At 38.3% G+C, this 12,695-nt stretch overlaps 1 protein-coding gene across 3 annotated transcripts in view; it reads left to right on the forward strand.

Annotated features, from left to right (window-relative positions):
- The window catches only part of nav1a (neuron navigator 1a), a 94,159-nt gene that overhangs the window by 49,798 nt on the left and 31,666 nt on the right, over positions 1-12,695 (forward strand). For all 3 annotated transcript variants that reach the window (XM_036591855.1, XM_036591857.1, XM_036591858.1), the window contains one exon: positions 9,066-9,204. In XM_036591855.1, the coding sequence (XP_036447748.1) occupies positions 9,066-9,204 (139 nt within the window). The remainder of the gene's footprint in view (positions 1-9,065; positions 9,205-12,695) is intronic.

Genomic DNA, 12,695 nt, shown 5'->3' on the forward strand with positions numbered 1-12,695 from the left:
AGATTCAGACCAGACAAGAGTATGCACAGAAGTGGGCTTCTCGAATGCAGGAGGCATACAAGATCGTCTCAGGAAACAGTCAGAAGTGCTCTGTCAAAGGAAAGAAGCGCTACGAACGAGGGGCGAAAGGTGTTGTGCTTCAGCCAGGGGATCGCGTACTCGTTCGCAACTTGTCCGAGAGGGGTGGCCCAGGTAAGCTTCGTTCATACTGGGAGAACAAGGTGCACAGAGTGATGGAAAAGATAGGAGAGGGACCTGTCTATCGAGTTCAAGCTGAGATGGGAGACCGAACTGTACGTGTCTTGCATCGCAACCATTTACTGCTTGTAAATGACCTGCCAATTGAACAAGATGAGCCGACTCATGAGACACAAAAGAAACGCCACAGGCAAAACTATCGCCGAACGAACCACAGACCAGTAGCCGAGCACTGTTCTGATGATTCTGCTGAAGAAGAAGAAGAATTCTTTTATAATCTTCGACCGTTACCTGTGTGTAAAAGGAGAACGGCTCAACTCCAGCCGTCCCAGCCCTCCATACAACCCTACTGCCGTCTCCGAGCTGTAGCACCAGAATTCCAGCCTGTGAGACAAGTGGAGGAATCAGAGAGCATGCAGCAAGAATCTGAGCCATTGGTAGGATCAAACCCAAACCAACCACCAATACAAGATGACACACTTGCTTATGAGGAAATCCAGGAACTGCCCGAAAAAGACAACCAGCTTCACGATGCAAGTCCAGAGCAGCCCGTAGAAGAGGATGAGCCTGACCCAGAGCTGCCTTTGAGGAGGTTCACTCGAGCTGCAAAATCCAGAGAAATATTCACATATGAGCAGCTGGGACAGCCTTCATATCAACCTTGGAGATCAGGAGTCAATGCAGTGTTTACATGTGGGCCTTACCCCATAGCAGCCTATCCAGCGTTCACCGAAGCCTGCTATTACCCAAGACCAGTACTTTGGACTTGTTAGACTTTGACAAAGGACCAACACAAAAACTCACCACACAAAAGGTGTATATAGATACAAACACTCAGAGACATGGACTAGACAGTAATAGACAGTAGACCTCTTGTGACGATTTAGAATAACATTTATTAGTTTAGTTCTAGATGTCCGGAGACATCTCTTAAAGCAGGGGAGAGTGTAGAGGGTTAAGAAATTGCCTCTATCTAAAGTTCATGTAAAACATTTATTTGATGATCAGAACTACTCTAATAGCTTTCCAAAAGTTTCTATTTTGTCTTATATGCTGCCATTTAACCAGGAGATGGCGCTCTACTCCCTTGTGGATTGCTTTGAGAAACACTAGTTTCAAGCTCTGAGCATACGCAGTTCAGAAATAAACTCGCGCTGGCTTCAACTAGACACAAATTTTTGTCTCGTTTCTCCACTGATCCACAGATCCATAGGTTCGCAGTGCTGCCCAGCCTGCGTACCACTTGCTGCTGGCCCAGGTATCCCCTAGGTCTGGTGCCGGCAACATGTACATTGACCTTAACTGAGGCAAGTGAGGCCTGCAGTTCTTTAGATGTGTTTGTGTGGGTTCTTTTGTGACCTCATGGATGAGTTGTTGATGCACTCTTGGCATATTTTTGGTAGGCCAGCCACTCCTGGGAAGGTTCACCACTGTTCTTACTTTTCTCTATTTGTGGATAATGGATCTCAGTGTGGTTCGCTGGAGTCCCAGAGCTTTAGCAATGGCTTTGCAACCCTATCCAAACTGGTGGATTTCAGTGACTTTGTTTCATGTCTGTATTTGAATCCCTTTACAATGAGGAATTATGTTCCGCTTTTTGGGACCTTCTAACCTGCTTCACATTGCCAGACATGGTTCTATTCAAGTGATGTTTAGAATTAACAGGTCTGGCAGTAATCCTGCCTTGGTGGGGTTAGTAAACCTGAACCCAGTAGTCAATTGAATTTGGTCAGTTTAGTAGGTAGGGGGCAATGACTATTTCACAAGGGCCAGGTAGAACTGAAGTGTTTTTCCTTCAATAAATGAAATCATTTAAAAATAGCATTTAGTCTTTACTTGGGTTATCTTTGACTAATATATTAAATATAGTTTTCATTAGATCATTTTATAGAACAGAGGAGCCAGGTGCTGGTCATAACTCACTTCTGCTTAGTCAGTATAAACCTGCAGTCAAGCATAATCCTCTGGACAAAAGGAATAAACCTCAATTATAGAGCAATTACTCTAACTTGTAATCTCCAGTAATCCCTTTTTGCAAGCACATTTGGCTTGGTAGCACTGTAATTGTTCCAGAACACATAAGAATTACATGTTTCATGTTGTTTTTAATGAATTGAATAAGAAATACAATCAACTATAATTCAAGTAGGAAAATGTTTTAAACTGTTTTAAACTGTTTTAAACGAAAAGCTGGTACTGGATAAATGATGGTTCCTAGTAAAAATATCACAGAAAGCTCTTGTCAGTAAAAGCTTACTCTGTAAGGATTCCTGTATGCAAGGTTTTAGCATCATTGGCATAATATGAAAGTGCAGTGGTGTACCCCAAATGTCATTAACATCCTCAAATCTATTATATAGATTTCCAAACTGGTGCTATTGAAACGTTTGCATACATGTGTCTTGAACTCACTTGTAGCTTATGTTTCCCCTATGTCTTGATAAGCTGAATGTTGTTTGGAGGGGTACTCTTGGTTCAGTGTTGTCAAGGCAATCTGTTCTCTGAAGCTTAGTTAGGTGGTCTTACATCCCGTGTTGATGACCATCTGTGCTACAAGTCTCAGTCATTTATTATCTCTCAGCCAATTTTGAAACCCTCAGAGACATGCAAATTTTTTTTACATAGTACTTTGATTTTAACTTTGAAAGCTGAGCCCTTGAAGACCTGAAAATGAGGTTTGGTCTTGGGTGTAGAATTGCTTGCTACACAAGAATGTCATGACTCAATCAGTTTGTTTTATTTGATTTCAAATATGTATCATTTGTGTTGCAAAAATAGTGTAAAATCATTGATACTGTAAATCAATTATTTGGATGAAAATGCTATTAACTTGTCTAGCTAACAGGCATAACTAAGCCACAATTTGGCACTAAAACTAAGTGTTGGTATTAACATCTTTGCTTTAGTGTTTCATTCACATACATTTAAAAAATATATATACTCAGACATTTTTGATCTTTAATAACACCGGCTCCAGAGTCAAGTCAATTGACAGTGAATAGTGAACCAACAGTGATTTATTTAGTTGAACATGATGCACATTTTAAATTCTCTTACTGAACTATCTAACAGTAGGAAACAGAGCTTAATGGATACACCCATGTATGTTTTTTTTGCCACATAGTGTTTTTTTAAAGAGTTCCTAGTTTATATTTGAAAGGCTATGCATAGTTTGTTATTGTACAGTTCAGTACATGGTTATGGTTTGATCAGTTAATTAATTATCAAAATAATCAAGAGATTGCTTGATTACTAGCATAATCGATGCCGACGGCCCTAGTTTTAGTGAAAGATGAGTTTTGGAGCACTATTTTATGTAGTGCATTTTCCTTTTCACGCATGTCCTGTTTTCTCCATCTGGTTCTAAATTAAATGATATGTGGCCAACTGGCACTGCAAACAGAAGTCTTGCCACCTGTCATCTGGCATTCTGGTATTCGGGATGGGCAAAGCAAAAGGAACACTTATTGTTGCATGAGGTGAATATATTTACTACCATTAGGCTTCTTCCAAAGGAAGTTTGTGATATTTGTGCTGTAGCTTAAAGCTACACTTTGTATAATTTTTGGGAAAATTAATTAGGAAAAGTAGAAAAAGAACATGCTAAAATTCGGTGTATGTGCCTCTAAATAATGTGATGATATCAACATATCGGCACAAAGCCATTAGCAAATTGAACTCAGAAGTCCATAGCTTCTGGGGTGTGTTCTACAAAGTCCAAAGAGTCTCACCCTCAGTTTGATTGGATAAGGGATTTTGTTTGGGTTTTTAATTAAGGTATATTGCTTTGTTATTTGCGGAGTGATTTCCTGGGAACTACTGTATGCAAATGTTTGACAAAGCGGTGTAAAGTATTAATAGTCAGCAAAAGTCATTTACAGCCCCGTTTCCAGAAAAGTGTAAATGCTGTGCAAAATGTAAATAAAACAGAATGCAATGATGTGCAAATCATTTGAACCCTAAATTTAACTGGAAATAGTCAACATGTCAGTTAGTGAAACAAACTGAATTTGTTTTTTGAAAAATATGTGCCCATTTTGATGCCTTACAATACTCTGTAAGCATTTGGGAACTGAGATCAATTGCTGTAGTTCTGAAAGTGAAATGTTTTCCCATTCTTACTTGATGTAGGATTTCAGCTGCTCAACAGCTCAGGGTCTCCTTTGTCAATTTTTTTGTTTCATAATACGCCAAATGTTTTCAGTGGGTGACAGGTCTAGACTGTAGTTAGGTCAGTTTAGCATGTAGACTTTTTTACTATAGAGCCATGCTGTATGTGCAGAATGTGGTTTGCCATTGTCTTGCTGTAACCAGCAAGGCCTTCCCTGAAAAAGACATTGTCTGGATGGCAGCATGTATTGCTCCAAAACCTGTATGTATCATTCAGTCTTAATGGTGTCTTCACAGATGTGCAAGTCACCCATGCCATGTGCACATAATGCACTCCCATACCATCACGGATGCTTTTGAACTGTGCGTTGAGAACAAACCAGATCGTCCTTCTGCTCTTTAGCGCAGAGCATGCGGCATCCGTAATTTCCGAAAGAAATTTCAAAATTTGATTCATCAGACCGCAGAACACTTTTTGCCTAAGTCCATCTTGAATGAGCTATGGCCCAGAGAAGGCGATGACATTTCTGAATCCTGTTTTTATGTTTTTTTTTTTTCTTTGCATGGCAGAGCTTTAACTTGCATTTGTGGATGCAACGATAAATTGTGTTCATAGACATTGGTTTTCTGAACCAACCTGAACCATGTCTGTTTTTAGTGCAGTGCCACATGAGGGCATGAAGATCATGGCCAGACGATATTGGTTTTTGGCCTTGTCCCTTGCATACAAAGATTTCTTTGGTTCCTCTGAATCTTTCAATGAGATTGTGTACCATAGACAATGAAGTCCCAAGTTCTTTGCTATTTCACCTTGAGAAACATTATTCTTGTGGTAATTAAGGTGGTGAACAGCATCTGAAATACGTAGCCTTTCTGGGCTGCTCTTTTTACACCAAATCATGTTGTCAAATAATCTAATTAGTTATGAGATTTCTTAGCATTACACATAAAATTCAAAAGGGGCACATTTAGAAAGAAAAAAAAATCAACATTTGATATGTTGTCTTTTAAGCTGAATATTAAGTATTTAAATAGAGGGTTAAAATGATTAGCACGTCATTGTATTCTGTTTTTGTTATTATTAATTTTTATATTTTTTACTTATTTAGAAAATGGGGTTGTATATACAGTCTGTATATAAGTGTGTGTTGCTGTTTTGTTTTTGCCTGGTCTGTCAGCCCACATGCAGCAGAGAAACCATGTTAACTTTTCAATTTGGCTACTGCTCCTCACAAAAAAACAAACAAACAATTCAAATGGTGCTTGGATAACTTAAGCGTTCTTCAGCAAAGCCATACTGCTCTTATCTCTGCTCCATACTGCTGTGTGTGTGTGTGTGTGTGTGTGTGTGTATTAAAAGGGAGAACACTTAATATTCAAATCACTCTTTCTTTTTCCAGTTGGCAGGATGCAGGCCCCCTACAATTACAGTGTAGCTTAGACATGGCATTATTGTACTTTTGTGAGTCTTTTTCTAAAAGGAGAGGGTGAGTGGAGTCAAAGGATGCTGTCTCTTTCTTACTTATAGTACTGTTCTTACTCAAAATAGTATATGTGCTTATTTTTTAATATGAATTAAGAAAGCGCCTTTGCTCTTACTCATGCTTTGCTGTCACAACTAATATGTATCATATAATATGCAAACAAATGCTTTTATAGCATTCAGATCTCTTAGTAAGACATACTCTTAATGATATGTTTTAACACGTCAGTTGCATTGCTTTTTGATCATTTAAATGATCAGTTGACTCAGTATTAGTTTTGATCACAGTGTTTTAGTTTTTTTTAATCTGCAGCTGTCTAACAAAATTATTGAGTTTGTATTTCATTAATATGTATAGAAGCACAATATTAAGCACTACAATACAATGTGGAGCAGTCTGCCTGTACATTTGCCAGAAATTTTGGCCCGTAGGCCCACCATATGACTGTCTACTAAGTCCATCTGGTTAAAATCTCACGTCCATCTCCACTGATTCCGTTAAAAGGGATGGTCGTGCAGCATCACTGATAGAACATCCTCGCGTGCGTGAAGGTTCGTGAAGGTTATAGCAATGAAAGCTTTTTTTCACTGACATATTTCACTGACAAGTGGGTAAACATAAGAACACCATTAGATAATATTTCCATAACAAATCACAGAAAAAGCAAGATACAATTAATTGTTGAAAAGTAAACTAGCTTTTCCTCCATATTGGATGAGTGAGTGACTAAAGAAGAGTCATGCTCAGTATTGCTATGGATTACTTATGGTGCTTTTCGTGGCACCCACAGAGAAGTTGACAATTTTTCATAACGTAAAGGATACAACTGCTTTTCGGTTACGGTGCTTGTTGTTCTGTAGACAATGAAAATAAATGCCCCTACTTCTGACACACCACCTTACTGGTCATGGATTTCAGCAGTGAAATGGAAGATCTGAAAGAAGTGAGAATCTGCTAAAGTTTTCAGCAACACAGGTGGAACAACGTCATTTGATATGACGCAGAGCAAACAGTACTATTGTATGAAACTCATCTCTACGGTCTCACACAAAACAGGGTCTAAAGCTAGACATATTTCAAAACAACACATGAATCAAATCCTGATCATCATCTCAAGTATGGGCTATCACTGCTTTAACCTGGGAGAGTGTTAACCATCAGATAGCTAAGCTAAGCCTACTTTGTTTTTTCACTCAGGAAGGTTTTGGGACTGTATCATTTGAAGGCTTTGAACAACTCAGCAAGGTCTAGCAGCATTGATTAAAATAACTATATGTAAATGTGCCAGGCTGTTTGTTAGCAAACCCATGTTTAATCCTTGGGTATATAACTATACTTTTATAAACAAAGAAAAATGTCCACGGTTTAAAATTTTTACCTTGCAAATAATATGAAGTTGGGGTTATTACTGCTCTTTTTCAACACAAGCCATACAGACACACATACACCACTCCAGTGTTTCCATGATGCGTCCTGTCACTGAATTTTCCTCTTGACGTGGACCATTTCAAACTACTTGGCTTCTGAATGTATCTTTCCATATTAAACAACCTCTGTATGGGGCTGTACTGACAGCTTGTTTCCAAAAGAATGTTCTGAATGAGGAATGTACCACCAAAGTCAACTGTTTTGCTCCATTACTACTCTAAATCTAATCTTTAGGTTGTCCCCATCTTTTGAGCCCGGTCTGTCTTGAAGCTACTGTCTGACCTATACACTCAGCCAATTGGAAAACATGCCTCTTCTCTATAACCACATGGACAACATAACCAAGGACAACTTCTTTGTTAAGATGTGTGCCAGTACTGAATTATATAATATGCAATGCCTTGAGTGTAAGTATGCTTCACTAAGGCAGCATGCCTCAGTATGAACGGTGGGTAATACATGTTTGCAAGTAATCTGTAAGAACATGATCAGTGTTGTATTCGTTCTCTAATAGGTCATTTAAAGCTGATAATTTTTCGATATGACAGGCTATAAAACGGCAGTTGATATTGATTGTGCTGTAGACATCTACTTTGATAATTATAACAGTATGTCCTCAGGTACATCATCAACACTGTAACATTCAGTAGCAGTACTAGCAGTTGTTGTAGCAGTACTAGTTATTGCAATAACTTTTTTTTTTTTGCTTGTGAAAATAACGTGTTGTTATTTATCAGCATATGCAAGGTTTCCTCACTGTACATTTCATTTCTAGGACAGATTATTTAATTGATATGTGTGTGCATGAAACAAGTATGAGGACAAATGTTACATAATACAAGAGTGCATCTACTGTTGCTGGCCTTGAAATATGGTACAGTTGAGGACTTGCAAGCCCTAGTGAGCAAGAAAAACCCCTCAATACACAGACACACACACACACAGACACACACACATTTGAGTGCTCCTTCCAGGCAGTCTGTGGAAGAGTACTGTGCCACCTGGACAGGGTCTGTCTTGTCCACAGTGTGTATAGCAGGTTTTACAGCAGTCGTTGTCACAAGGCACTTTTGCAGAAATCTGGGTTCAAGCCAGCAAGACAAACATGGCAATGGGTAAGGAAAAAACTCACTAAGAGCAAGGGGAAGAGTTTTTAGAGGAACCACGACTTAAAACAGGAACCAGTCCTCTTGTAGTTGCCATGATCTAACTAAACAATAACTCAACTGAAAACAATAGTAATGAGAGTAATGAATAAAGAAGTGAATAATGAATAAAGAAATGAAATGAGACTAATCGTTAGCCAGAAGAGTTCAGATTAACTAAAAAAAACAAAAACAAAACATGACTACTGTTAGAAACTGATTATCAGAATACTGAATGAATATTAAATCCATGATTACCTTGAGAACATGTCAGTATGAACAAGTTAGGAACTCAGAATAGTGTGAAGTGTGATTAATGAGCCCATGTGACACCATGAGAGTCCACGTGGTGATGGCTGATCACCAAATAAAGGCCTTGGCAGGAGTGTCTGTCTTTTCAGACTGTACAGGGTCATATTGAATTTATAAAAAACAAACAATCCACTTCATCAACCTTTAATAAAGGGACTTTTATAATTCCTACCTCTGAAAAACTTAGCAGTTCTTTTGTAATTTTGCAAGTGATTAGAAGTAGGATTAATAATGCAGAGAGGTTTATCATTGCTTTCCATTGTCAGTTGTGGTTGCATTTATTTTTATTATCCTGTGGATGTTTATTTCAAGTCTTACCTATAAAGTTGTGGGCAAGGACAGCATGCGTTATATTATTTCTCCTTTCTGTTCTATATAATCTCTATAGCTGGGATGAGAGCAGCTCTATCAGTAGTGGTTTGAGTGATGGCTCAGATAACCTCAGCTCAGAAGAGTTCAACGCCAGCTCCTCCCTCAACTCTCTGCCGACCACTCCCATTGGCTCACGCCGCAACTCTGCCATTGTGGTGAGTGATCTCTTTTTATTTTTACCAGTATGTAAAGTGTCATGAACCAAATCTAAAAAGTACCATGAACATGTAGGATTTTAATATTTCGTTCTGTAATTTATAATGTGTTGGGGTGTGTGTTGTGATTAGAATTATACTGTGTAAAATTAAAAGAATTACATGTACATGTTAAACTTTCATGAAAGATTTCCCATTAAATGATTGACTAAGGGTTTGTTTCTGTATTTAGTTAGTTCCAACATGAGTTCACTAATTTACCAACTAATTTGTGCACACTCAGGAGCTTATTGCTAATGCGAATAATGTATAACAACTTGGCAATGACTCAGAATGTGGACCCACACACTGACTCAATCAGTATTCAGTGGAATCTGATTCTCTAAAGCACAGGCATCTTAGACTAGTCAAAGGCACACAGCAGACTTTTACTAAGAGAACCACGTGACTCTACATCTTTAACCCTCCTGTTGTGTTCGTTTTGGCTAACACTCATAATGTTCCTGGTCACTTTTGACCGGGATCATTTTATTCCATTATAAATCAACAATAATACATATATTATCACCTAATGTTGTGTTAGATCTTTTTATGAACTTCAGCTCTTGTGAACATTATAAGTTTTGAACTTGTATTTGCTGTTTATGTCCTGCAGACCTCATTTACCTGAGCTCATACCGCTCGTTTTTTTAGGGAAAAACCATTATATACATATTATTTTGACTATAACGAATACTAAGATGAAACCTATTGTAGTGTTTGTCACAGAGTACTTCACTGAAATGTTTACCAAAGTCACTTTTTTGAAACCAGTTAAGTTTTCTAAACTGTGGCACAAAATAACAACTTTTGTGTTCTCGGTCAAAACTGACCGGTATGATTTATTTATTAAAAAACAAAAGCCCAAATGTACACAGGGAAAATTTAAGAGAAATGCTTGAACCATACACTGTATGAACATATTTACAATTTTCTATTGTACTCTGAAAAGACAGTGCCATAATGTTATCCTTATGTTTTTTATGTTTTCCTCAGTTTTGTCCTCTCATGAGCATGTGGGGCAATATACTGTGGTCGTTGCATGTTCTTTGCATATATATACACCGCATCTGTGGCACACAAAGCTAGTTTTTTTATCTCTTGGTGCACACAGTTGGCACCTCTTTCTTTTGACTCCTCCTTCTCTGGTTGCTGTGGATGTGCTTGATATGTGCTTGAACTCTGTTTTATACACTAATTGTAGTCTTATGGATTCATTTCCAATAACCGGTCATTTTTGACCGGGAACACCATGGGTGTATACAAGTTCCATAAAACACACAAATTTTTATAAAAATATTTCAGATTTGTTTTAGGTGTTCAAATACCATGTGTGAACAAAGTCATGGAACCTCATGACAAACAGATGAAATTTACTACACTTTTTAAAGAGGAAACTTGTAAATCGGTCAGATTTGACCGGAACACAACAGGAGGGTTAAACATGGCGACATATCCCAGTTTGAGTATGTGTGCATCTGTGTATATGGGGAAGAGGGAGAGAGACTGATGTTGTAAGATAATAGCCCTTATTCATTAAGATTAAGATTAAGTGACAAGGGCACTTCAGTCATGTACTGAAAAACTGCTGTATTTGTGGTCAAATGATCAAAATGATTACTATCAACAGTATAAGCAATAACAAAATAGCATATAACTATGACAGTACTCATAACTGTGTACATAGGTTTTCTTGTACTAAAGTGAATGTTCTTGTTTTTTATGTTCACTCTGATATAAACAAATGCTGCTACTATGGCTTCCATTCAAAAACTTCTGTTTCATACAACTAATACAGCAGATAACTACCTCCCTAAAATACATAACATAGCTTAAACAGAGTTGTATTTTTCAGCCTGCTGAATAATTTTGTTTTACTGGCTCACTATCAAAACATCTACATGAGTTAGGACATGTTCAAGTAAATTATATACAAAGTAGGCCGAATTGGGGCATGTCCATTACAATTGATGTGTAATAAGCTAGTTTGTATCCATGCACTGAAGCTGATTCATCAGTTGCGCTTATATCACCACTTGACGTACAACAGCTTCCTGAATCAGGACAAACAAATCTGCGCTCGTTTCTATGCGTCTTTGATGTATAAGGGCCAATAAGTGCATTTAATGGAGGACAATTTGTCTCATCATCTCAGGTCACTGTTATGCTAATACATGGCATCTACGCACCCATTCAATTATATATGCCAGTATTTTTATCACTTGGAGCATGGCAAATTTAGGCCAAATGTGCACAGGTTTGCACATTCCATTAGGACAATAGGTCAGTAGGTCCAGAAAAGCTTCTGACTGCAGCCATCCTACCGCCAGGTCTTTTGGTAGTCCTAATGCATTTTCAGTCACTAGGTTAGCGTCATAACGTCATAGCGATGTCAGCTTTGTGTCAAGGAAATATATTCAGATTAGCACAGTATTGTAAGAGTCCTCCCTCTCATTCTGTCATAAATCTTAGTTAACCACACCCGAAACAGTAAGCACCCTCCAGGAAGTGAGATGATCTTGTGCCAGAGTCTCGTGGCGTTTTTCAATGTCCTGACCAGCTAATGGATCAGTAGGTCTCTGACCCCCTGCAGACACACCTGCCAAAGTTCTAACCCCCTTATCTGTATTCTTATTCTGAGATGCTGCATACGCCCTCCATCAATGTAGTTTCATTTCAGATTCAGCAGTGTCTTACTGGGGAATAAACTTTAGTTTACTGACATACTTAAAAGCAGAGCAAATGCTTATCCCCGATCAAATAGTTTGGGTTCTTGCTAGAGGGAAAAGGAATTGGAAGGGTGATTTTAGATCAGGGGTGTAACAGTGCATTGTGACATTATGGTATCGCAATACAACACTGTGACCATATGCATTGTAGGGGTGGGAGAAGCAGTCCAACGGGACCCTCTGCATTAAAAGCTAGGTTAGGTTAGGTGAGTCAACAACCCAAATGATAAGAAGAGCCATTTTGTCCTTTCAACAAAAATCAAACCACCTTGGGAGCAAAAACATTTTATGTCCAGTATGTCTCAGTATGTGCTAATGTCCTAAAGGAAAATGCAGACTTACTTTGCTTTGCTTTAAGCTTTAGCTTCAGTCGCTTTCCTCCCCTCTCCGCTAGGACACTTTTCCTCAAAAGTTGAATAGTTTGTTGTAAAATGTCTCTCAACGTTTGACTGTTTTACGAGGCTGAAGTTGTTTCTCATTCGCCAGCTTCTTGTTCAGATTTTTCCGTTCCACCTTAAATTCTGACTGAGGCGCCGGATGTAAATGTGGCACTATTTAAGGTGGAAAGGGAAAATTCAAAAGAGAAGCTGACTTCATCTTCACAACTTTTTAGTATTTCACAGTCTCTCATTGCAGATTTAACGTACCAGGAAACCAACTGCGCTGCTTATAAATGCGAGTAAGTCAATTCATCTGCAAATGTTCGTCTTAAATCTATTCCTT

This window comes from Colossoma macropomum, unplaced genomic scaffold (assembly GCF_904425465.1).
Source record: "Colossoma macropomum unplaced genomic scaffold, Colossoma_macropomum, whole genome shotgun sequence".
Taxonomy (NCBI): domain Eukaryota; kingdom Metazoa; phylum Chordata; class Actinopteri; order Characiformes; family Serrasalmidae; genus Colossoma; species Colossoma macropomum.